The 25,116-nt window shown below is 46.1% G+C and overlaps 1 protein-coding gene across 1 annotated transcript in view; it reads right to left on the minus strand.

Annotated features, from left to right (window-relative positions):
- Positions 1 to 24,704, minus strand: part of NUP210L (nucleoporin 210 like) — a 33,976-nt gene extending 9,272 nt beyond the window's left edge. The window contains exons 1-27 of the mRNA XM_044269330.1: positions 24,501 to 24,704; positions 24,139 to 24,320; positions 23,048 to 23,184; positions 22,734 to 22,865; positions 20,282 to 20,375; positions 19,035 to 19,185; positions 14,421 to 14,553; positions 14,123 to 14,281; positions 13,716 to 13,784; positions 13,524 to 13,633; positions 13,248 to 13,388; positions 12,318 to 12,455; positions 11,801 to 11,956; positions 11,501 to 11,690; positions 10,408 to 10,553; positions 10,093 to 10,314; positions 9,842 to 10,015; positions 8,424 to 8,616; positions 7,992 to 8,080; positions 7,810 to 7,911; positions 6,955 to 7,056; positions 6,284 to 6,412; positions 6,072 to 6,199; positions 5,513 to 5,645; positions 5,363 to 5,425; positions 4,728 to 4,907; positions 4,113 to 4,193 (exon numbers count right to left, since the gene is read on the minus strand). Of these exons, the coding sequence (XP_044125265.1) occupies positions 4,113 to 4,193; positions 4,728 to 4,907; positions 5,363 to 5,425; positions 5,513 to 5,645; positions 6,072 to 6,199; positions 6,284 to 6,412; positions 6,955 to 7,056; positions 7,810 to 7,911; positions 7,992 to 8,080; positions 8,424 to 8,616; positions 9,842 to 10,015; positions 10,093 to 10,314; positions 10,408 to 10,553; positions 11,501 to 11,690; positions 11,801 to 11,956; positions 12,318 to 12,455; positions 13,248 to 13,388; positions 13,524 to 13,633; positions 13,716 to 13,784; positions 14,123 to 14,281; positions 14,421 to 14,553; positions 19,035 to 19,185; positions 20,282 to 20,375; positions 22,734 to 22,865; positions 23,048 to 23,184; positions 24,139 to 24,320; positions 24,501 to 24,704 (3,738 nt within the window). The remainder of the gene's footprint in view (positions 1 to 4,112; positions 4,194 to 4,727; positions 4,908 to 5,362; positions 5,426 to 5,512; positions 5,646 to 6,071; positions 6,200 to 6,283; positions 6,413 to 6,954; positions 7,057 to 7,809; positions 7,912 to 7,991; positions 8,081 to 8,423; positions 8,617 to 9,841; positions 10,016 to 10,092; positions 10,315 to 10,407; positions 10,554 to 11,500; positions 11,691 to 11,800; positions 11,957 to 12,317; positions 12,456 to 13,247; positions 13,389 to 13,523; positions 13,634 to 13,715; positions 13,785 to 14,122; positions 14,282 to 14,420; positions 14,554 to 19,034; positions 19,186 to 20,281; positions 20,376 to 22,733; positions 22,866 to 23,047; positions 23,185 to 24,138; positions 24,321 to 24,500) is intronic.
- Between the last annotated feature and the right edge of the window lie 412 nt (positions 24,705 to 25,116).

The following is a 25,116-nucleotide window of genomic DNA, read 5'->3' on the forward strand; positions in this document are numbered from 1 at the left end:
CTCCCAATATCAATGACCTATCCTCAGGCTCCTAATATCAATGACCTATCCTCAGGCTCCTAATATCAATGACCCATGCTCAGGCTCCTAATATCAATGACCTATCCTCAGGCTCCTAATATCAATGACCTATCCTCAGGCTCCCAATATCAATGACCTATCCTCAGGCTCCTAATATCAATGACCCATCCTCAGGCTCCTAATATCAATGACCCATCCTCAGGCTCCTAATATCAATGACCTATCCTCAGGCTCCTAATATCAATGACCTATCCTCAGGTTCCCAATATCAATGACCCATCCTCAGGCTCCTAATATCAATGACCTATCCTCAGGCTCCTAATATCAATGACCTATCCTCAGGCTTCCAATATCAATGACCTATCCTCAGGCTCCTAATATCAATGACCTATCCTCAGGCTCCTAATATCAATGACCTATCCTCAGGCTTCCAATATCAATGACCTATCCTCAGGCTCTCAATATCAATGACCTATCCTCAGGCTCCCAATATCAATGACCTATCCTCATGCTCCTAATATCAATGACCTATCCTCAGGCTCCTAATATTAATTACCTATCCTCAGGCTCCTAATATCAATGACCCATCCTCAGGCTCCTAATATCAATGACCTATCCTCGGGCTCCCAATATCAATGACCTATCCTCAGGCTCCTAATATCAATGACCTATCCTCAGGCTCCTAATATCAATGACCTATCCTCAGGCTCCTAATATCAATGACCCATCCTCAGGCTGCTAATATCAATGACCCATCCTCAGGCTCCTAATATCAATAAACCATCCTTAGGCTCCTAATATCAATGACCTATCCTCCGGCTCCTAATATCAATGACCTATCCTCAGGCTCCTAATATCAATGACCTATCCTCAGGTTCCCAATATCAATGACCTATCCTCAGGCTCCTAATATCAATGACCTATCCTCCGGCTCCTAATTCAATGACCTATCCTCAGGCTCCTAATATCAATGACCTATACTCAGGTTCCCAATATCAATGACCTATCCTCAGGTTCCCAATATCAATGACCTATCCTCAGGCTCCTAATATCAATAAACCATCCTTAGGCTCCTAATATCAATGACCCATCCTCAGGCTCCTAATATCAATGACCCATCCTCAGGCTGCTAATATCAATGACCTATCCTCAGGCTCCTAATATCAATGACCCATCCTCAGGCTGCTAATATCAATGACCCATCCTCAGGCTCCTAATATCAATAAACCATCCTTAGGCTCCTAATATCAATGACCTATCCTCCGGCTCCTAATATCAATGACCTATCCTCAGGCTCCTAATATCAATGACCTATCCTCAGGTTCCCAATATCAATGACCTATCCTCAGGCTCCTAATATCAATGACCTATCCTCCGGCTCCTAATTCAATGACCTATCCTCAGGCTCCTAATATCAATGACCTATCCTCAGGTTCCCAATATCAATGACCTATCCTCAGGTTCCCAATATCAATGACCTATCCTCAGGCTCCTAATATCAATAAACCATCCTTAGGCTCCTAATATCACTGACCTATCCTCCGGCTCCTAATATCAATGACCTATCCTGAGGCTCCTAATATCAATGACCTATCCTCCGGCTCCTAATATCAATGACCTATCCTCAGGCTCCTAATATCAATGACCTATCCTCAGGCTCCTAATATCAATGACCTATCCTCCGGCTCCTAATTCAATGACCTATCCTCAGGCTCCTAATATCAATGACCTATCCTCAGGCTCCTAATATCAATGACCTATCCTCAGGCTCCTAATATCAATGACCTATCCTCAGGCTCCTAATATCAATGACCTATCCTCAGGCTCCTAATATCAATGACCTATCCTGAGGCTCCTAATATCAATGACCTATCCTCAGGCTCCTAATATCAATGACCTATCCTGAGGCTCCTAATATCAATGACCTATCCTCAGGCTTCCAATATCAATGACCTATCCTCAGGCTCCTAATATCAATGACCTATCCTCAGGCTCCTAATATCAATGACCTATCCTCAGGCTCCTAATATCAATGACCTATCCTCAGGCTCCCAATATCAATGACCTATCCTCAGGCTCCTAATATCAATGACCTATCCTCAGGCTCCTAATATCAATGACCTATCCTCCGGCTCCTAATATCAATGACCTATCCTCAGGCTCCTAATATCAATGACCTATCCTTCGGCTCCTAATATCAATGACCCATCCTCAGGCTCCTAATATCAATGACCCATCCTCAGGCTCCTAATATCAATGACCCATCCTCAGGCTCCTAATATCAATGACCTATCCTCAGGCTCCCAATATCAATGACATATCCTCAGGCTCCCAATATGAATGATCTATCCTCAGGCTCCCAATTTCAAAGACCTATCCTCAGCATAGGTCATTAATATCCGATTGGTGAGGGTCTGAAACCCCGGACCCCCACCAATCAGCTGTTCCTTGGAGCCTCCGGCACTGGAACTAGCACTGTGAATACAGAGGGAATCACAGCTCCGTTCAAAGTGTAGTGGCCGTGCTGGGTAACTGCAGCTCAGCTGCCATTGAAGTGAATAGGAGCTGAGCTGCAGTAACCTGACACGGCCACTAAGCTTTGCACGGAGCTGTGGTTCCCTCTGTATTCACAGTGCTAGTTCCAGTGGCGGAGGCTGCAGCGAACAGCTGATCTGTGGGAATGCGGGGTGTTTGACCCTAACCGATCAGATAGGGATTTTCTGTTTTTCCCATATTGATGACCTGTGCTCAGAATAGGTCAACAATATTATATCGTCAGGGGGCCGACTCCTGGCACCCCCGCTGATCAGCTGTTTGGAAGAGAGAGCAGCATTCATGTGAGCTGTAAGTTCTCTTTGCTGTTTACCTGCTCACGGCTGCAGTGTAAGTACAGCTCCTTCAAGTGTATGGAATGGAGGAGCCACTGCAGGGTAAGTACAGCTCCTTCAAGTGTATGGAATGGAGGAGCCACTGCAGGGTAAGTACAGCTCCTTCAAGTGTATTGGACGGAGGAGCCACTGCAGGGTAAGTACAGCTCCTTCAAGTGTATGGGACGGAGGAGCCACTGCAGTGTAAGTACAGTTCCTTCAAGTGTATGGGACGGAGGAGCCACTGCAGTGTAAGTACAGCTCCTTCAAGTGTATGGGACGGAGGAGCCACTGCAGTGTAAGTACAGCTCCTTCAAGTGTATTGGACGGAGGAGCCACTGCAGTGTAAGTACAGCTCCTTCAAGTGTATGGGATGGAGGAGCCACTGCAGTGTAAGTAGCGCTCCTTCAAGTGTATTGGACGGAGGAGCCACTGCAGTGTAAGTACAGCTCCTTCAAGTGTATGGGACGGAGGAGCCACTGCAGTGTAAGTACAGCTCCTTCAAGTGTATGGGACGGAGGAGCCACTGCAGTGTAAGTACAGCTCCTTCAAGTGTATGGGACGGAGGAGCCACTGCAGTGTAAGTACAGCTCCTTCAAGTGTATGGGACGGAGGAGCCACTGCAGTGTAAGTAGCGCTCCTTCAAGTGTATGGGACGGAGGAGCCACTGCAGTGTAAGTACAGCTCCTTCAAGTGTATGGGACGGAGGAGCCACTGCAGTGCTGATGGTGAGCTAGTAAACAGTGAAGAGAATGCAGCGCTTGCTGATCTACAGGGGTGCCAGGAGTCGGACCCCCACCAATCTGATATTGATGACCTATCCTGAGGATAGGTCAGCAATATAGGGAAAGTTGAAAAGCCCTTTAATGACCCATCCTGAGGATAAGTCATCAATACTGGGAGCCTGGAGAAATGAACCCAGACATAGCCCCTTCTTCACCCCGGCAGCCCCGCTGAGTTGCGCTTCGGAGCATTTCATGCTCCCATGCCCTGTGTGGTATCGCGCAGGGGAGGTGATTTTTTGTTTTACATGACGCCTCCACCTAGCAGAGACCCGGTACTTTCCTGGATCTGCAGAAAAAGCCCTTGCCGCGCACGGCAAGGGAGAGCATTGGAGCATGAAATACTGTGATGCTCATCTCAGAGGGGCTGCCTGGGTGAAGAATGGGGTGGGTTCAGATCTGAGCCCGGATAATCCCTTCTACTAGGAGCTGCTTTACAGACCTCAGATGGTATAATAAGACGAGTCACAGGGATATGGATCCTGATCGCTTTCAGATGAATGACCTCAACCACTATTTCATCCTGTAAGACAAAAACAGAGGGTGCTGAAGACAATGTCATGAACAAAAGGTGCTGTAAAGCTGACTATATACTTTAGATAGTTGCCGCCTGAACGATCCCCCTGATCCTCACTCATACTCATGCATGTTCATCTTGGCCCAGCGTGTCATATGTTCTAGATAGGAAGAGGAGAGACGCACTGCCAGACATGTCGGCAGCTTATCTGCCTTAAAAGTGAAAAGATTGGGCAAGTTGAAATTCATGACACCTCCATACACATTCAATGGTATAAATCAGAAGTCGGCAGGTGTAATGTGTATGAGCACCTTAATTGTGAGAGAGGAAACTTACATCATCTTCAACTGTTCCATTAACATTCATATCCGACGACAGAACACATATTATTATAGTATAGTAACACTATGTATTTACCTAATTATGGGGGCTCCCAGAAGAGAAACCCTCCAAACATAAAATATTTTTTATGAGGATCAAGAGAATTCCTTGGTTTGTTTTCTTACTTATGAGAACCTGAAACCTGTATAGAACCATTACCTGAGTAGATACCATGGAGCTTCCCATCTCTTCACTTATGGCTTGGACAGTCCCTCTGATTTTGGTGGTTCCCACAGCTAATCCAGTCACCTGGCCCACTTCATTTATGGTGGCCACGCTGTCATTACTAACGGAGAACTGGATAACGGACTGCGGCTGCGGCCCTCCCTCAGACGTAACCTGGAAGGATCAATCCATTAGAAGATCTATTTTAGATGATTGGTGGCCATAATCTAGTGAATAATGACGAAGACTGTCTTTTGGGGACAAAAATGGCTACAGAAAAATCTTTACATGTTCTCGTAACTTGGAGAGAGGTTTGTGAATGCAGCAGACCACTGACTGAGGGCAACCAAATGGCGTGAAATTTGGAGAGAAGGATTTATATCTATATGCCATAAATTTGAGGGGAGCCCAATTCATTGCCCACTGAGGGGGAAATTAGCCCTTGATCTTTGTATTACTTGACGGACAAACCACGTGCAGCCTATTCAAAGGGAAGCGTTAGAAATTGGGCCACTCTTGCATCAATTTACAATCTAGCCTTTGTATGGCGGTATTGGCCAGTTCTTGTTTTTTGGTTTTTTTTACCGCATTCGCTAATTTGGTTTCAACTGTGCAATAAAACTTCATACCTGGATCATATTGTAAGGAATTAATGTGATTTTGTCTGGTACCAGTCGGAAAGGCGCAAATACCTAGAGAGACAAACCAGCATGTATGCACTGTACATAACAAGATGACAGTGGACATGTACAAGACATCTCTAGCGATGGTCATCTCACCTCTACTGGATGAGGAGCCGAGGTTATTGTCCTCCTGGCTTTATCGTGTGCAGTCACCACCAGGGTTGTCTCTCCTACACCAGTGCCATGAAGGAGGTAACTCCAGGAGAACTTGTCATTTTCAGGCAGTTTTCTGGAGGAGAAAATTATATTCTGAAGCTACAGACAAAATAAGAATTATATCTTTACATGATGATTTAGCAACTCGAAGGGCATCGTTGACCCCCACCAGTCTCTAGATTAAAGGTGCCACAACGCTGTTCCCCATTGTCTTCTGAGTCGGAGGTCTTTGGATCTCTAAGCCCATAGATGGAATCACCAGTTTAGTGCATTGGGGATCTCATACACATTAGTGTTCAGTCACGGAGCACAGAACCCCACCATTGTGTACTTTTGAGCTGCCTCTGTGACATGCCTGAAGATGTTTTCAGGGTGAAACCTTCCCTTTAGGCATTTGCAAAGGTAAATGCCATGGTTAAAGGTGGGTCTATGCTTCTAAATAATAGAAAGGAAGATGAGTAGGATCTCAATGATGGGAAAGAGAGGAGAGGTGTTTTACTTGAGAATGACGATGGGGCTGGAGCTCTGGACATTCAATTGCATTATGTTGAAATGTCTATTCAGGAACGGCCTATGAGAAACATCCCAGACTTTCACCAAAACTTCTACAGATTTTCCTACTTCTACCTGTAGAAAAAACACAAGAACTGGATGTATAGTATGTGTCATAAGTAGGGAACACACGTAATACAGTGTATAAAAAACATCTACCTTATCTACCAAGCTGATCTCCAATTCGTAGATGTCGGAGACGTGGATGGTAGCAGTGGCATAACTTGCAGATAAGATACAGAGGTCTTGGACCTCCAGTGTCAGAGTACCAGGGTGACGGGGGATCACCTGAAGAAAGATACAGGGGACTTTTGGTTTTGTAATAATATGGTCTTTCTCGGACTGCAGAAGTCTCTAGATTAACATTATAATCAATTGAGTTATTAAGTACGTAATGTAGAAAGGAAAGATAAAATGGCCGATGGAATTCAATCACTAGTGAGGCCCCAGTAGAAAAAGTTCGGGTGTCCGCCTGGCCGTGCGGACACCCGCAGCGTTCGGGTGTCCGCCTGGCCGTGCGGAGGCGAGCGGATCCGTTCCGACTTACAATGTAAGTCAATGGGGACGGATCCGCTTGAAGATGACACCATATGGCTCAATCTTCAATCGGATCCGTCCCCCATTGACTTTCAATGTAAAGTCGGAACGGATCCGCTCAGGCTACTTTCAGACTTTTTCTAAGTTCTAATGCAGACGGATCCGTTCTGAACGGAGCCACCGTCTGCATTAATATGAGCGGATCCGTTCAGAACGGATCCGATCGAACGCAGGTGTGAAAGTAGCCTAAAATGTATCCTCGGTACCACAACAATGTAGAGAGGTTCTGTTACCTGCACTGTGTTCTCTGCTTCTTCATATGTGGTCGTCACCATCCTGGGATCACTAATATTTACCAGAAAATATCCAGATCCTTCCACTAAGTTCAAGGTTTCCTTTGAAGTAAAATATTAACAACCTGAATATTTAACATTATAACATATAAAAACATCATTTAGAGCATTTCCTCCATGAGGATGGCCAAAAATACACAATGGACCATTAGACACATCAGATACTGGGCCTTCAGAATGACTCTTCTTACAAGGCTGAGCTTACATCTGGATTTCAAATTCCATTTCTTTCTGGAATTCAAGCTGAGATGGATCGGCCACGTGGTGGGCACCAATGACACCGACAAACCCCACTGGCTTATAGCAGAATTGGGATTTGTTGGTTTCGGTCATAACGTTTGTTTTACCAGAAAAAAGATTGGCTCCTAGATGGGACAAACCCAGACACTCAGCATAAACACAGATATAATACAAAAATGTTAATACAAAAATATATCTTTATTAAAATTGATAAAACAAATAAATAGATGCATAAATTGGCAAAGACAGACACCACCACATGGAGAGTGCACACAATACATCGGGACATCTAGTTATAGCATTGCAAGTAGTGGAAAAGGTGGGATGGAAATACAAGATGTGGCTCCCCCACCTAGATGATAACCATGATTCACAACATATACACAATACAGACCCGGCTGGTGGCCCCTCCTAGAGACCCCGACACGTGTTTAGGGTCGGCTTCCTCAGGGGGAGTAGAGGAGTGCTGTATTTTTGCTGACAAATATGACATAATCTGCAATGGATCCAACTCGGATGTGGACAGAGCCTTAGACATGAGCAGAAAGCTCTCACCTCAACCTTTGGGTGATCAAACACAGTGATGTAATTCGGTAGAATGGACACTTCATCGACCAGGGAGAGTTTCAGCGTGGTGATAATGAGAAGCGACGTATCCTGTGATTAGAGAGATCTCTAAGAAATGTGCCCCGCAGCATTAGGAAATATTTTAAGAAATATGCCTTAAAGTTACTTACTTGGACCTGAACCCAGGACTTGTATCCAGCACACGTGACACTGATGAAAACTGTGCCTTTGATGTTCTTTACTTCTAGAAGATGCTGACCTATTGGAAACCATTACCTCACATTATCACATACCCTGCACTCAAAATTAAAACTTGGCCGTCATCGCCGCATGAAGGTGGCCAGTGCCAATGAAAAGGTTCACCATACCTGTCCCTGATCTTCTTAGTGCATCATTCGACAGGTTTTCATCCTTCATAGATCAATTACTTACCATTCATGCTGTGGTCTTCAGGTGATTCATAGCTATGTATGATACCTCATCTCCATTTCCAATAACCCATGAGGAAAAATACCTTAATTGTGGCACATTTTGAGAGGGTAATGGAGATGTCCTGACATCACTGAGCCTGTATGTTGTGTAAATGAAGCATGACCACTCACCGTGTAACCATGTCTGTCCAGTAGCATCACTCTTTGGTATCTCCTGCATGCCCTGGCTATACGACAGGTGAGCCATGGTCTCGTTGGAAGATGTCCAGTCCATCGCCAGTGAGCTGAAGTTGTCAAATTTCCTCTTGTACTGGTCATAGAGGATCAGCTCTAGTTTTGTGTCCCTCAACATGGACACGGGCATCTGAATAAAGAATATCAACAGGCTGAGCAAGTGATAAAAATTATATTCAGCTATGGTACCTTGTCTACAAGAAGGAACGGAGAGAGGATTAGACAACTGTCCCATTTCCTTTCCACTATCCCCTTGTCCCCGGGTTTAGAGAGACCTCTCACCCCTTTGTGAAAACATGAGTATTGGCTCGAGTGTATACCGGCACTCTCTGTCTGAATTCTATAAGGCTTTGGTGATACCCCAGTCGGATTTCTGCCCTCCCTACGTTGATAGATGGGCCTCTGATTTAGAAATCGACATCCCCTCCGACCAGTGGCCAAGACTATACTGTCTCACACACAAATCCCCGATAGCTAGCAAATTCCAGGAGGCAGGTTACAAAATACTGTCTAGATGGTATTCTGTACCGACCAGTCTTCATAAATTGTTTCCTTCTGCGCAAGGCTCTCTGAATCATATCTTCTGGCATTGTCGTAAACTCAGGCAGTTCTGGGAGTCGGTCCACAGGACCATTGCCTCAATCTTTCCATTCTCCATCCCAAATACCCCAGGTTTCTTTTTGCTATTCCTCTCGGATTTGCCTACTCGTCTGCTCAGTAAGTCAATCTTGCGTCATTTGGTTAGTGCTGCTTGGGCCTGCATACCAGCAAGATGGAAGTCCCCCTCCCCACCTTCTATAGATCTTTGGGTTTACAAGTTGGGAAACATGGAGAATGGAGGAACTGACAGCTCTCTCTCGAAACACCCACGAGGCCTTCATTACTTCTTGGACCCTGTGGTTTGTGTTCCAGGACACCCCGGAATATCGGACCTTAGTAGCCTAATGAAGACCCCCCCCCCCTTTTTTTTTTCTTCTCCCCTTTCTTCTCCCGATTTAAATTTTTTACATCCATCTCCCCCACCTTCCCTACTGTTCCAGTCTGTCCCCCCTCTAGTGTCCAGTTGCTGTCTGTTTCCCCCCTTGCCCATAGTATATTTGCCTTTTGGCATGTATGTGGTTATGTGAAGATCTCTCATGCTCTGTTAGATAAGAAATACCATCTTGTTTTCATTTGCCTATCTGATACTTATACTGATATATGTTGAACAAGATATAATGTACTGTATATGTTACTCATCATACATATTTGTTACCCACCATCTTTATTGAGAGGTCAGACTATTGTATCTGCTTTTTCTAATTTTCTTAACGAATAAAAAAAAAAAAAAAAAAAAGGGAGAGCAAAAGTCTTACAAGTTCTCGGTTATGCTTTGGGATAGGACATGGCTGAGCTCCATTCGGCACAGAGTACACCGGATACAAGGACATGTGTGCAGGAACAGCACAGATAACCATCACCTCTACCATGTCCACAGATGGTCTTGGATTTAGGATTCCGGGATGATTTCCGAGTTGGAATGTCAAAACCTGCAAGATAAAGGCTAGCCCGTCATCTCTACCATTCATGTGTCCCACGCTATAGATGTTTTCGGACATTCGCTCACCTGCTCTCCCAGTTTAGTGCACTGGACCTGATATGTGTGTAATTTCTGCTTTGCCTTAGCAGGATCTCCGATTTGTTGTATGTGAACACCACTCCAGTCTTGAGCAGTGAGCCACATAAAGAAACTGCTTGGCTCGGGAAGCCATGGTCTTGGACCACCTTCAAAGACCATGACCTTGGTTGAATATAGGGAGAGTACAGAGGTGTGTACTGGATCCACTGCCTATGGGAACAAGTGACTTACAGGTAATTTGAGTAGACTAATATGGAGCAGAAATATGTAAGTATGGGAAGCTGAGAACTCTTATAGATCAACCTTGAGAGGGTTGTATGCTGAGAAGATGGTGTTGTTGTGGTATTCTCCATCCGCTGTTGTTACACTGACTGTGAGTACAACATGGCCGAGGTTTTGTGCAAGTATCTTCAAGCAGGAACATGATGGAGGATCAAATCTACATCTGTCTATTGCCGAGAAAAACATAGAGAAATGTTACCCGAGGAGTGCACAATAAGGAGAAAACCTGCTAATCCCATTGCCTCAAAACAACCACATTGGTAAAAGCAAGACACACTGGGCAACCTGACTCTAATCGAGACACTGCACCCATTGCTCCAGGGTCAGACTTGAGTTTCTTGGGCCCAGCAGAGAAAATTATAATGGGGGCCCAAGTCTTATATCATCAAAGAACTAGACCCTAGTGGCAAGTGATTAGGTTCAAAGGCAGTTCCAGATAGGATTTTTTTCATGGACCCTTAGGGCTGTGGCTTTATAGACTACCTGAGGATTCTCCGGTACCCTGGTGGGCCAGTTAGACCCTGCTTAGCTCGGTCAGGCCTAGCCCAGCCTGGCTGACTTATCCTAGTTCATAGTTGAGCACAGACCACACAGCCATGTCCTCCCCACTCATATCTGCCCTGCTGGTCCTGGGTCTGTAATATTGCCTTGACCTAAGGTGAAGTGCTGTGATTCCCCTTACATACTCCCATCCATAAATCCAGAACCACCTTCCCAATCCATTTCGGAGAGTGGGTAGAAGCAAAAACCTTTGTCTGCTGCTCCCTTTTTATACAGTGCCCCACTTCATCAGCGCGATAGTATCTCATAGACTTTGAAAGGAACATGGGGCCGCTGGTCTGCCAATCAATGGGGGTCCCAGAGGTCGGATCCCCATCAATCTAGCATATATCACCTCTAGATGATTTTTTTTTTTTTTATTGGAATACCCCTAACCAAGTCAACCCACCAGCTAATACCCCAGGGCAAACAGGTCACAGTTTATGCCTTCTCATACAAAGTGGCTCCAGATTAGTTGCCCTATATGTGGGAAACATTACAGGTATACATTTTCACTCTCGTTCGGTAATACGGGATGAGTTGCCTCTAGTTTTTGGCATGCAGAAGACCTCACCTTCTTGGATGCTGAACACTCCACCCCTGTCCATGCTGATGTGCAGTGGAAGCTGTGAGCAGTTTATGAAAGGAATACGGGCACCCTGATATTTCCCATACACCACTAATGGAATATGGATCTCCCGGCCGACCTGTGTGTCCGCATTGGATGGGACAAGCTCCAAAGATGTGACCGAGAGCACCAAAACCTGTATGAGAATGAATGGAAAACATGGGATCAAAACATTTTTTGAGAATTTTTGTTTGAAAAAACCTATAGAAAAATTATTCCTTCCAACATAAGTCGCTGCTTACTTACGTGGCTCTCAGCGCTGTGTAACGGGTTCATAATGTCACTGGCTTGGACCATACAGTGGCCGGGGTCTCGTCTAGTGATGACAACGCCTTTGGTGGTAACACTTGCGATGCTCTCATTTGTGGATAACCAGGAGACATTCCCGCTGCCTCCTGCCACCTGAGGAGAACATGTTGTGGAAGCCTTCAGGTATATTGCGTGCCACAGAAAAACATAGACGTAGCAGCGCGTTCAGTCATATTGTTCACGGTGATCGCTTTCTGTAGAAATCTTCTGCACATTAGCTCCGCTCCAGAAGGAAGGGAACTGCCTCATAGACCGAAGCTCCTCCAAAAGGGAGAGGCTCCATCTATAGACTGCGGTTTTAGGGGTCTTGCCCCTCATCAGTTTGGCTGGTATGACAGTTTTCTTCCTTCTGGAGGAGAGCTAATTTGCGTACTTTTTATTTATTTTTTTCCCTTATGGAGCTCGGCCTAAAAGTAAATCTTCACTGTTTGATTACTTAATAAAAAAATCTCACCTTTACCAAGTATCTATAGGATGCGTCTCTTGGGTAAGCAGGGAACGCCACAGTTTGGGGAGACAGGGTAATGGGTAAGAATATCTTTACCTCTTGTTCCTGGAAAATTTGGTTTGAAAACATCCAGAATGGTGAATCCTGTCAATGACACAAGAAAGATTTATTTTCCAGAAGATCCAAGGATCTCATTGTTCACCCTATTTGTCCAAGGAGCTCCTTGGGTACTTGTAAACCTTATGGGCCCTTTACACGGGCCGACAATTGAATAGATCATCGCTAACCAGCGTTACTAGTAACACTAGTTAGCGATGATCTTGCGGTGTAAATGCTCCGCTGATTACCCGATGAACGAGCAAAACGCTCATTCATCAGGTGATTGGATCTTTTGTGCAGCACAAGAGATCATTGTTTCCCGATGCTGTGTAATTATGATCTGCTGCTGGGACACAACAAGACAGTATGGGGGAGAGTGATAGCATTAGTGATCGCTCCTCCTCATACTATAGAGGAGATCGGTGCATGTAAATGAGGCGGTCTCCTCCGCTAGTGATCAGCAGATTGTTGGAGGGAACACTTCCTTCCCGACAATCTGCTAGATCGTCGCCCCGTGTAAAGGGACCATTAATGGATACCTGTTGTTTTAGTAAACTTCTTGTCAGCCCTTTCGTTCTCAGGGTGGGTAGAGTTCCCAGATATGCCATGACTTATTAGATGGAATACCCCTCTAAGAGGCAGTCAGAGACATTTGTCAGATGTCCTTACTCTGACAAGATGTGTTTGGTGCTTTGAAGGTGACGTAAGCATATCCCCCCCCTTCACCCAGGTCCTGATGAACCATGAATGCACAGGGTCGTAGATCTAGATCTAGAAGCCAGGCCATCATCACCGCTTGGCTCTACAATGAGAATAGGTTTAGGACTTTGATCTCACCTGAGGATCCACACCAGTAAGTGAAGCATTGATGCTTGTGGTTCCAGTATGGAGGGCACGTACCACATGGTATGACCCGTTTTCAGAGGACAATATCAGACTGAAGAATTGGGGGGGAAATTGAACGCTGATCCGCAGGTTCTGTTAAGATAGGAGAACAGATGAAGGAGAATGAAATAGACCCAAGATCTCAATGAATACTGAACTCTCGTTATCTGAAGAGGATGGTGTCTAACTCCATGATGTCGTGGTCACATTAGACAGCAGAGTCCATACCTGTGAGGGATAGACCCGGCGACTGCTTATCTTTTCATACACCTCAATGCTGACTTCATACGACTTCTCTACCTCCAGAATCCAGAGCTCTCCGGGGCGAATGGAAAACCCTGAGGGGAAGTAGATGGACAATTACATCTTTCTCCCTGGTTTTCATACACAAAGATGTCGAAGAAGACGCGTGAAGCATACCAAGATACCCTGGCTCCACCACGCACACCGTGCAGTTAGGAAGGCTGGAACCACCAGGCATGAGAATATCTAGCGTCATGTTAAGGGACCTCTACATCTGAGACAATCTTGGCCCAAAATAATTTGGGTATTGTGATTGCACGATTCACCTTCAGTCCAAAAATAGGCAGTAATGAAAGATGGAATTTGTCTGCCCGGTGCTCTCTTGGCTCGGGTTTTGGTTGGCATGTGAACATTCGTGAGGAGGTTGATGGTGACTATGATGACCAAGCCAACCCACCAGGTCACAGAAGTGTTGGCTGGAAACAGTGGATCTGCAAGCATTGGGTCTGTAATGTCAATCAATGAAACTGTTATATGGGAATAACCTGGCAGTTTTACCAGAATTGTGTATCGTACAAGGATACTCTTGTGTGCAAAGATTAGGCTGGTGCAGCCCAGCTGTACGGCCGTCACCACAAGGGACGTTTCGTCAAGATCAGCCACAGGCAAGTCAGGGTCCCCTCCTGGAAATACCACCTGGTTCTCCAGCTGCACCATATAACTAATCAGAGGTGGGTCCATCTCTGCAAAACAAAAAAGAAAATGGCGCCATTCATCTTTATAACTCATTGATATCTTCATTCAGCATTTCTTCTCAAGGCAATTGACTTCTGTGCTCTCCTGGCCATTCAGCCCCACCATTGTCTCTTACACCCCAGGCACCTGTAACTTTGCGCTCCACCAGCCTCTTGACCTGGAAGTGGACACGAGCATGAAGTAACAGGAGGACCTCACAGCATGGTGTCACAAATATCTTCTCCAGGACCAGCAGGCGTATGCTGGTAACAGGTATGTTCTGCGGGGAGAGGCGGAACATGCATGAATTGGATGAACGGAACACATTGCAATGGCTGGTGGAACTGAAGGCAAATGATGTGTATGTCATATGGGCTGTCAAAAACTGAGGCAGCACATAGCACCATAGAAGTCAACTGCTGTGCTGGAGGTTGGAGAATAAGGCTAGTTTTGAACACATGGTGATCGAGGTGAGGTTAAAGGGGTACTCTCACTTCAGCGAATGGCATTTATCATGTAGACGACATTAATACAAGGCCCTTACTAATGTATTGTGATTCTCCGTATTGCCTCCTTTGCTGGCTGGATTCATTTTTTCATCACATTATACAGGGCTCATATCCAGGGGTTACGACCACCCTGCAATCCAGCAGAGGTGGTCGTGCTTGCACACTGCAGGAAAAAGCGCCAGCCTCTCTTGGGAGCACACAAAGAAACACATCTACAGCAGCTCCTATGGTCCTGGCCACCAGAGAGGCCGGCGCTTTTTCCTATAGTGTGCAGGCACGACCACCGCTGCTGGATTGCAGGGTGGTCGTAACCCCTGGATATAATGTGCAAAAGAGGCAATATGGAGAAACGCAATACATTATACAAGCCAAAAAAAAAAAGACTCCAGCACCCAATGTCTCCATAAAAATCCAATATTGGTTGAGTATCCATTAAAAGCTTGTGTGAGCAGGAACCGCACAAACGGTCGACGCATTTCGGATTAAAAATCCTTAATCAGTGCCTTGTATTACCTTAGTCTAGGGCATCCCTTTTAAAACTGCATCAAAACCACATCAGTAAAAAAACATTATGCGGTTTTCAAGGTGGTCGCCTCATTTCTACAGGTGAAATACATTTATTTTATGTTATACCTGTAAAAATTACAACCACTGCAAAAAAAGATGCGGTTATCACTGACGCCTTAAGGGGGTTGTCCCACGACAAATACTCTACAGTTCTCAAACCAGCACCTGGATCTGAATACTTTTGTAATTGCATGTAATTAAAAATGTTGTATAGCCGCCGAGTAATTCAGTATAATCCATCTGCTGTTGGTTCTTTTTCTTATTTCTTTGTCCTGCTCACTGAGGTGGCCGCACATGCTCAGTTGCATCCTTCAGCTGGCTCCTGAGTTGTGATAGGAAGAGCATGGACACGCCCCCTTATCTACAGCATAAAAGACACGCCCCTTGAGCTGTCAGCTTGATATAAATCCAGCAGAGCAATGAATGGGGAGATCTCTGGACCCATGTGAGGTTCATGTTCTATATGATGCCGGATTTTCATTTTTTACAGGATATCCCCCTTTAACCACCTCCGGACCGCCTAACGCACATGTGCGTTCCGGAGGTGGCAGGCTGGCGCACAGTCACGCATATACGCGTCATCTCGCGATACGCGAGATTTCCTGTGAACGCGCGCACACAGGCGCGCGCGCTCACAGGAACGGAAGGTAAGCGAGTGGATCTCCAGCATGCCAGCGGCGATCGTTCGCTGGCAGGCTGGAGATCCGAATTTTTTAACCCCTAACAGGTATATTAGACGCTGTTTTCATAACAGCGTCTAATATACCTCCTACCTGGTCCTCTGGTGGTCCCTTTTGTTAGGATCGACCACCAGAGGACTCAGGTAGGTCAGTACAGTCGCACCAAACACCACACTACACTACACCCCCCCCCCCCCCCCGTCACTTATTAACCCCTTATAAACCCCTGATCACCCATGATCACCCCATATAAACTCCCTGATCACCCCCCTGTCATTGATCACCGCCCTGTCATTGATCACCCCCCTGTCAGGCTCCGTTCAGACGTCCGTATGATTTTTACGGATCCACGGATACATGGATCGGATCCGCAAAACGCATACGGACGTCTAAATGGAGCCTTACAGGGGGGTGATCAATGACAGGCGGGTGATCACCCATATACACTCCCTGATCACCCCCTGTCATTGATCACCCCCCTGTCATTGATCACCCCCCTGTAAGGCTCCATTCAGACGTCCGCATGATTTTTACGGATCCATGGATACATGGATCGGATCCGCAAAGCACATGCGGACGTCTGAATGGAGCCTTACAGGGGGGTGATCACCCATATACACTCCCTGATCACCCCCCTGTCATTGATCACCCCCCTGTAAGGCTCCATTCAGACGTCCGCATGTTTTTTGTGGATCCGATCCATGTATCCATGGATCCGTAAAAAATCATGCGGATGTCTGAATGGAGCCTTACAGGGGGGGTGATCAGTGACAGGGGGGTGATCACCCTGATCACCCCCTGTCATTGATAACCCCCCTGTAAGGCTCCATTCAGACGTCCGCATGTTTTTTGTGGATCCGATCCATGGATCCGTAAAAAATCATGCGGATGTCTGAATGGAGCATTACAGGGGGGGTGATCAGTGACAGGGGGGTGATCACCCTGATCACCCCCTGTCATTGATAACCCCCCTGTAAGGCTCCATTCAGACGTCCGCATGTGTTCTGCGGATCCGATCCATGGATCCGTAAAAATTATACGGACGTCTGAATGGAGCCTTCCCAGGGGGGTGATCCGGGAGTCTATATGGGTGATTACCCCCCTGTCATTGATCACCCCCCTGTCATTGATCACCCCCCTGGTAAGGCTCCATTCAGACATTTTTTTGGGCACAAGTTAGCGGAAATTTTTTTTTTGTTTTTGTTTTTTCTTACTAAGTCTCATATTCCACTAACTTGTGTCAAAAAATAAAATCTCCCATGAACTCACCATACCCCTCACGGAATCCAAATGCGTAAACATTTTTAGACATTTATATTCCAGACTTCTTCTCACGCTTTAGGGCCCCTAAAAAGCCAGGGCAGTATAAATACCCCACATGTGACCCCATTTCGGAAAGAAGACACCCCAAGGTATTCGCTGAGGGGCATATTGAGTCCATGAAAGATTGAAATTTTTGTCCTAAGTTAGCGGAAAGTGAGACTTTGTGAGAAAAAAACCAAAAAAATCAATTTCCGCTAACTTATGCAAAAAATAAAACATTTCTAGGAACTCGCCATGCCCCTCATTGAATACCTTGGGGTGTCTTCTTTCCAAAGTGGGGTCACATGTGGGGTATTTATACTGCCCTGGCTTTTTAGGGGCCCGAAAGTGTGAGAAGAAGTCTGGGATCCAAATGTCTAAAAATGCCCTCCTAAAAGGAATTTGGGCCCCTTTGCGCATCTAGGCTGCAAAAAAGTGTGACACATCTGGTATCGCCGAACTCAGGAGAAGTTGGGGAATGTGTTTTGGGGTGTCATTTTACATATACCCATGCTGGGTGAGAAAAATATCTTGGCAAAAGACAACATTTCCCATTTTTTTATACAAAGTTGGCATTTGACCAAGATATTTCTCTCACCCAGCATGGGTATATGTAAAATGACACCCCAAAACACATTCCCCAACTTCTCCTGAGTACGGCGATACCAGATGTGTCACACTTTTTTGCTGCCAAGGTGGGCAAAGGGGCACATATTCCAAAGTGCACCTTTTGGATTTCACCGGTCATTTTTTACACATTTTGATTGCAAAGTTCTTCTCACACATTTGGGCCCCTAAATTGCCAGGGCAGTATAACTACGCCACAAGTGACCCCATTTTGGAAAGAACACACCCCAAGGTATTCCGTGAGGGGCATGGCGAGTTCCTAGAATTTTTTATTTTTTGTCGCAAGTTAGTGGAATATGAGACTTTGTAAGAAAAATAAAAAAAATAAAAATCATCATCATTTTCCGCTAACTTGTGACAAAAAATAAAAAGTTCTATGAACTCACTATGCCCATCAGCGAATACCTTAGGGTGTCTACTTTCCGAAATGGGGTCATTTGTGGGGGTTTTCTACTGTTTGGGCATTGTAGAACCTCAGGAATCATGACAGGTGCTCAGAAAGTCAGAGCTGCTTCAAAAAGCGGAAATTCACATTTTTGTACCATAGTTTGTAAATGCTATAACTTTTACCCAAACCATTTTTTTTTTGCCCAAACATTTTTTTTTTATCAAAGACATGTAGAACAATAAATTTGGCAAAAAATTTATATATGGATGTCGTTTTTTTTGCAAAATTTTACAGCTGAAAGTGAAAAATGTCATTTTTTTTGCAAAAAAATCGTTACATTTTGATTAATAACAAAAAAAGTAAAAATGTCAGCAGCAATAAAATACCACCAAATGAAAGCTCCATTAGTGAGAAGAAAAGGAGGTCAAATTCATTTGGGTGGTAAGTTGCATGACCGAGCGATAAACGGTGAAAGGAGTGTAGTGCAGAAGTGTAAAAAGTGCTCTGGTCATGAAGGGGGTTTCACCTAGCGGGGCTGAAGTGGTTAACCGCACCTCAACCAATATGTGTGAACATACCCTTACAGAAATCTCTGACATTGCTAAGTGCCACAGCGGCTGATTTTTTAGAATTATGTTCTTACGCATAGACCTTCCCTTACTGCACATATATAACCACCTCCTCTCACCTTGTAAACTTCGGCCTCGATCCGTACTTTGACCGCACTGTATCCGGTGCTGATGCCGGACACTAGAACAATATCTCCCTGTTTTCCAGCTTTCTCCATCAATGCAATGTACTCGGGAATGTAGTAGAGAGCCTCCGTGTACCGCAGAATCCTAATGGAAGATGGCACTGACCTTCAGATGGCGGCATAACATAGTACTGCACCCACGTGTATGCGCCAATCCTGAGCAGAAACATTTACGTGGAGCCACATGCAGCATTTCCTTCTGGATCCACTTCTGCTACTTTCACACTAGCGTTTTTACTGGATCCGGCAGGGCTCAGCAAAAACGCTTCCGTTACTGATAATACAACCGTCTGCATCCGTTATGAACGGATCCGGTTGTATTATCTTTAACATAGCCAAGACGGATCCGTCATGAACTCCATTGAAAGTCAATGGGGGAAGGATCCGTTTTCTATTGTCAGTGTTAGGCCTCTTTCACACTGGCGTGTGCGGCCCGTTGCCGTATTGCGGACTGCATTTGCGGATCCGCAATACATGGGTGCCGTTTTGTGGGCATTCTGCATCACAGATGACCCATTCACTTGAATGGGTCCACAAATCCGGAGATGCGGAATGGTGCCGAACGGAACCCTACGGAAGCACTACGGAGTGCTTCCGTGGGGTTTCGTCCCGTACTTCCGTTCCGCAAAAAGATAGAACATGTCCTATCTTTTTGCGGAACGGCCGGATCGCGGACCCATTCAAGTAAATGGGTCTGCGATCCGCTGTGGCTGCCCCACGGACTGTGCTCGTGTTTTGCGGGCCGCAATACGGCAATGGGCTGCACACGCCAGTGTGAAAGAGGATTTAAACGGATCCGTCCCCATTGACTTGCATTGTGGGTCATGACAGATCCGTTTTGCTCTGCATCCCATGACGGTACTTGCTGCGGTTTACACTCCGGTATGGGAACACAACCAAACGGAACGGACTGCATTTTGGAGCGTTCCGTTCTGTTTAGTTACGTTTTGTCCCCATTGACAACGAATGGGGACAAAACGGAAGCATTTTCATCCGGTATTGAGGCACTGTGACGGATCTCAATACCGGAAAATAGAAACGCAAGTGTGGAAGTAGCTCCAATAAATCTGTCCGCATTTTGGAGGAGAACGTACAAGCTCCATGCAGATGTTGACCCCAGCACCGTCTGCATCAGTAGTAGCCACTGTGCTGCCCATCATGTGGCCGTTTCTTTTTCCCACCTGATTTTTGTAGACGGCTCAAGGATTCCTGCAGATTCATCCATCATCACCGTCCACTGGAAGTTGATACCGGCCAAACTGCTGAAGGTGTTGCCTGTCAACCACAATACACAGCACCTCAATGTCACCAGCGGGGGATTGCCTGCTGCCAGTGCTTACATCGGATTTCCATCCGGGATATGCAGAATGCAAGTGACTCTTCAGCCAGAACTGGCCGGAACGGTGGCCTGCTATGGTGTGGGAGCTACAGAGACCACGAGGGACTGGGAAGCATCCGCACAGGAACGGCAGGGGATCGGTAAGGTAACTAATACTTCCTTAATCACTTTACTTCGTTCTGAACTGTTTTTGTTTTCTTTTGTTTTCTTTTTTATTTAAAGGGGTTATCCCATCTTAGACAGTGGGGGCATATCGCTAGGATATGCCCCCATTGTCTCATAGGTGCAGGTCCCACACCTACAAGGAGAACGGAGTGGAGAAAGTTGCGGCGGGCGCACTGCGCATGAGCAGCCACCTTCCATTTCTATGGAGCCACTGAAAATAGCTGAGCGCTGGCTCGGCTACTTCCGTCGGCCCCATAGAAATGAATGGGAGTGGTGGCCGCGCGTGCGTGGTGCGCTCCCATTCACTTCAATGGGAGACGTGGGGAGCTGCGCCTGGAGGTGGACGGACCCCGGGAAAACCGGGGTCCTCCAGCCGCAACTCTCCCCAGCTCTGTTCTCCTTGTAGGTGCGGGTCCCAGAGGGACTCGCACCTATGAGACAATGGGGGCATATCCTAGCGATATGCCCCCATTGTCTAACCCCTTTAAGTGCCTGAACAACACCTTTAAAGGGGTTGGCCACTTTCTGGTCACTGTTGACCAATGTGTTTGTGAGATGATTACATGGCACTTACTAATATAGCCTATGTTTCTATTCTGCACCATTTTCTATATTTCCTAAGGTATTCTCACTTGTTTGCCAAGTGTTTTGTGCTGGTCTTGTCCATAAAATGGCTGCCGATGGAGGGTCATGTGATCAGGCGAATCACCTAAACGTGATGTTTTCCCCATTCAAATACACTGCACCTGCCATTTGCACTGTTGGGCGTTTAGTGCGGGTGCAATGAGTTTGAATGGAGGAGAATGATTTGCCAGGTCACATGACTCTCCATCAGCAGCCATTTTGTGGACAGGACCTCCCTGTGGACAGCACAAGGGTGCACATCTTATAAAATATAGAAAAAGGCACAGAATTTTAACAAAGGCTATGTTAGTAGGTAGCATATAGTCATAATACACACACATTGGTCAATAGTAGCCAGAATGTGGCCAACCCCTTTAAGTTTTCCTCCCCAGGTAGGTTTTTTTTTACCTATTGGAGCGTCACCCACAAGATTGACGGGCATGGGGTGGTGAGGAGGGAGGGTTTGCGGAGCTCTCCGTAGCCTCCCGAATGGGGGAGTAGTCCAAACTAAGAAATCCAGCAAAATGTAGTCTATAAAAAAAATCACAGCAATACAGAAGTAGGAAAGAGTTACCCCAATAAAACTAACGCGTTTCGCACATTAGTCATAGTGAAACTGAGGACGCATAAGTCGCCCGAATCGCGTAAGTGATTTTATTGTGATGTCGCTTTCTTAATTTTTTATTGCTGTGATTTTATTCATCTTCAATATAGATTACATATTGGATCTTACTCCGATGCTGGATTTCTTCATTTGGATGTCTTTCTCTGCTTGAATCTGGCGGGATCCATTGCACGGTAATCCATCGGTCCGCGAAGACTGTGTGAGCTAGAGCTAGGGGATTAGCGTCTGATCAGCGGGGTCCGAACACTGGGGCCCCCAATGATCATGAGAATGTAGTTCCTTGCTCTCCAGCTGAATTAAGCAGCGGACATACGTGTGTGTCGGCCTCTCCATTCAGCAGGGGATTGCGGAATATAAGCGGTCTGCAATCTATAGAAATGAATGGAGTGGCAGCGCACCTATGTGACTGCCGCCATTCAAAAGGGGGTCATCGGCAGAAGCCACAGCAATCAGACCCCTACCGATTAGACGCATCCCGTGTCCTGTGGATAGGCCATAAGATGTCTTCATGGACAATCCCTTTAGGCCTCATGCACACGACCCCTTGTGTTTTGCGGTCCGCAAAAAATACGGATGACATCCATGTGCATTCTGTATTTTTTGGAACAGAACAGCCGGCCCCCAATAGAGCAGTCCTATCCCTGTCTGTAATGCGGACAATAATAGGACATGTTCGATTTTTTTGCGGAACGAAAATACGGACATATGGAAACGGAATGCACACGGAGTGACTTCCGTTTTTTTGCGGACCCATTGAAATGAATGGTTCCATATACGGTCCGCAAAAAAAACGGAACAGGCACGGAATGAAAATACGCTCGTGTGCATGAGGCCTTAAGCTTGGTAGTGCAGAGAAAATGATAGACTGATAATTGCGCACCTTCTTTATCTAACCCAACAACAGTCAGTTCCACAGGAGCGTCATCCACGTACAGCTCTCGAGTCCGCGATTCAATCTCCAATGTCACTATCAGATCAACGATGACATCACAGCGCAAGACCTGTCCCGTCACTGCCGACAAAAGAGGCTAGTAAGGGATAACATCTATCTAAATGCTCCCATATGCCATGTGCTCTGGAGGGAGACACGACTAACTTATTAATAAATCGGGCGCATAGCAGGAAACGGTACATTCCACGTCGGCCCCTTTCTCGGAATGAGGCACCGAGGCACAGTCTTTCACAAGTACCTACCTATCTCCTCAGCGATCACCACTGTGGTCACGCGCTTGGGTTGCTCTGCTTTAGATGATAAAATGGCCTTCTGGGAGCATAAGGTGCTGTTCTCAAATATAGGTGTCACCGAGATGATCTCAGGGTGGTGGGTGTACCTACAGGTAGAGATGCGCCGGGAGAATGAGAAGACGGGTGCCTAGTATTGACTCCTAAGAGTACGGCCACACCTTCAGGTTTCAGCAAGAGAAATCCTATCTCTACTTTCTCTCCTTTTAGGATCCACTTCTGATTTTAGCTTCCGAAACTGCATCAGGAAACCTGACCGTGTGGCTGCACCCCAAAGGGTAGGCAGGAGAGCTAGGGTGTATCGGTAGGGTTCACAACCCACATCTTACCAGGAGTTCTTCTTACCAGGCTTGGCACCAGAAGACCTTGAGAACCTGGTAATTATTTTTCTCGGATTATTCAAGGTTTACCATCAGCAATTCATTCTATTAGCACATAGAGCGTGCAAAGTAGTTCTTCCGGAAGAAAGTAAATTATCTCTGTAGTGCAGCCTAATAGTCAATGTCCGATTTTCTAACAGGCCTTAGGTCATGACTTTAGAAATAGGCAAAACCAGGATTTTCTCCAAAATAAAGAAAAGAAGCCCATACTTGGTGGCTTCTACAAGGAGAAACTTTATTCTCCCAGACGCACATCAAAGTCCTCTCGCCCAACCAAACTAGTAACCCGCTCCACACGGATCAGGGGCAAAAACCCAGCTGGTTGCAGATGGTTCTCTGTTCCTTATGGATAAGATTCTGATTTGGGTTATATCCCAAGGACTATTAAAAGTTCGGACATTGACTAATACGGTATCTACCCCCCAATGTGTGGCTCTAGAGAAAGACATTTTCCTTTTCCAGGAGAACTTCATTGGATGCCATTTTTTTCCCAGGGAGCATTGCTTGGCCTGTAAGACTCCCTCCAGGGGTGGACAACCTGCGGCCATCCAGCTGTTGTGAAACTACAATTCCCAGCATGCTCCATTTTTTTTTATGAGAGTTTTTCTGAGAAGTATGCATGCCCCCGGGGCCTCCTCCTGTAGTACAGAATAAATCACTTACCAGGTATAGCATCCTCCACCAGCTTCAATTGTGAAAGGGACCTCCACCCCTGGGAAAAAGGGCAAAAGAACTTTGGGAACCGACAACCTGGAGGCCTCGGCGGTCACTAGCAGAGCGATGAAGAGTGTGGCGTACAACGAGATTGATACGAGGGCTCTCATGTCTCCAGTCACAAACACATGCTGAAAAAGATCACAAGAACCTTTCATTGACCAGTACGTTACAGAGTATCACTCCTAACCTCCGTAACTGTGTTCCTGACGCTGCGCACCAAACGCCAATTTTTTGGTTGTGAAGTGGTGTTTCGTGAGTCAAATGGGGATTTTTAGCGGACCAGTACCTCGTATTCTGGGAATTTTTACGCCACCTGATAAATAAAACCGAGCTTCGTCCGTCATGATGTCCAGCAATGGGTCTGTCAGGAACTGCGTCCAGTCATTTCCGAGTCTTTCTGTTCCTGCACACACGTTATTCTGTACGGTTTTGCTGACATGTCGTTCGTCGCTGCTGAGACAGTCCTCGAGTTGATTTTTGGGGGCTACTTGAAATCCGCTGCTGAATTTCATGCCGTCCTGATCGATGGAGGCCGCGGTTTCTTCAGCTCTGCAGCCAGTTTGATGCCGTTTCTGACCCAGTCTCCGAGTACGACGTTTTTAGCCGGTGGTTTTATTCCTGGGTACTTGTCGGCAGAGGTCTCCTGCGTTTCCTTCACACCTATGGGGGGGGTTTATCCTCTCTGCCGGCGGATGCGCCTAATTTATGACAAGGTGCACGCCTCATGATAAATTAGGCGCATGCTCCTGCTGTCCGCGACAACTCAGATCTGCCATAGATTTACACCAGAAGACTGGCGCACGAAGATAAAATAAGTCGCAGTGGGCCACGCCGCCTTCCCCTCTTTCAGAAAAGTACGGAGGATGGCGAAAAAGGGGAAATGCAACAAATTTTTAAAAAGTCGCAGTTAGAAGGTTGCACATG

This window comes from Bufo gargarizans, chromosome 10, assembly GCF_014858855.1.
Source record: "Bufo gargarizans isolate SCDJY-AF-19 chromosome 10, ASM1485885v1, whole genome shotgun sequence".
Classification (NCBI taxonomy): Eukaryota; Metazoa; Chordata; class Amphibia; order Anura; family Bufonidae; genus Bufo; species Bufo gargarizans.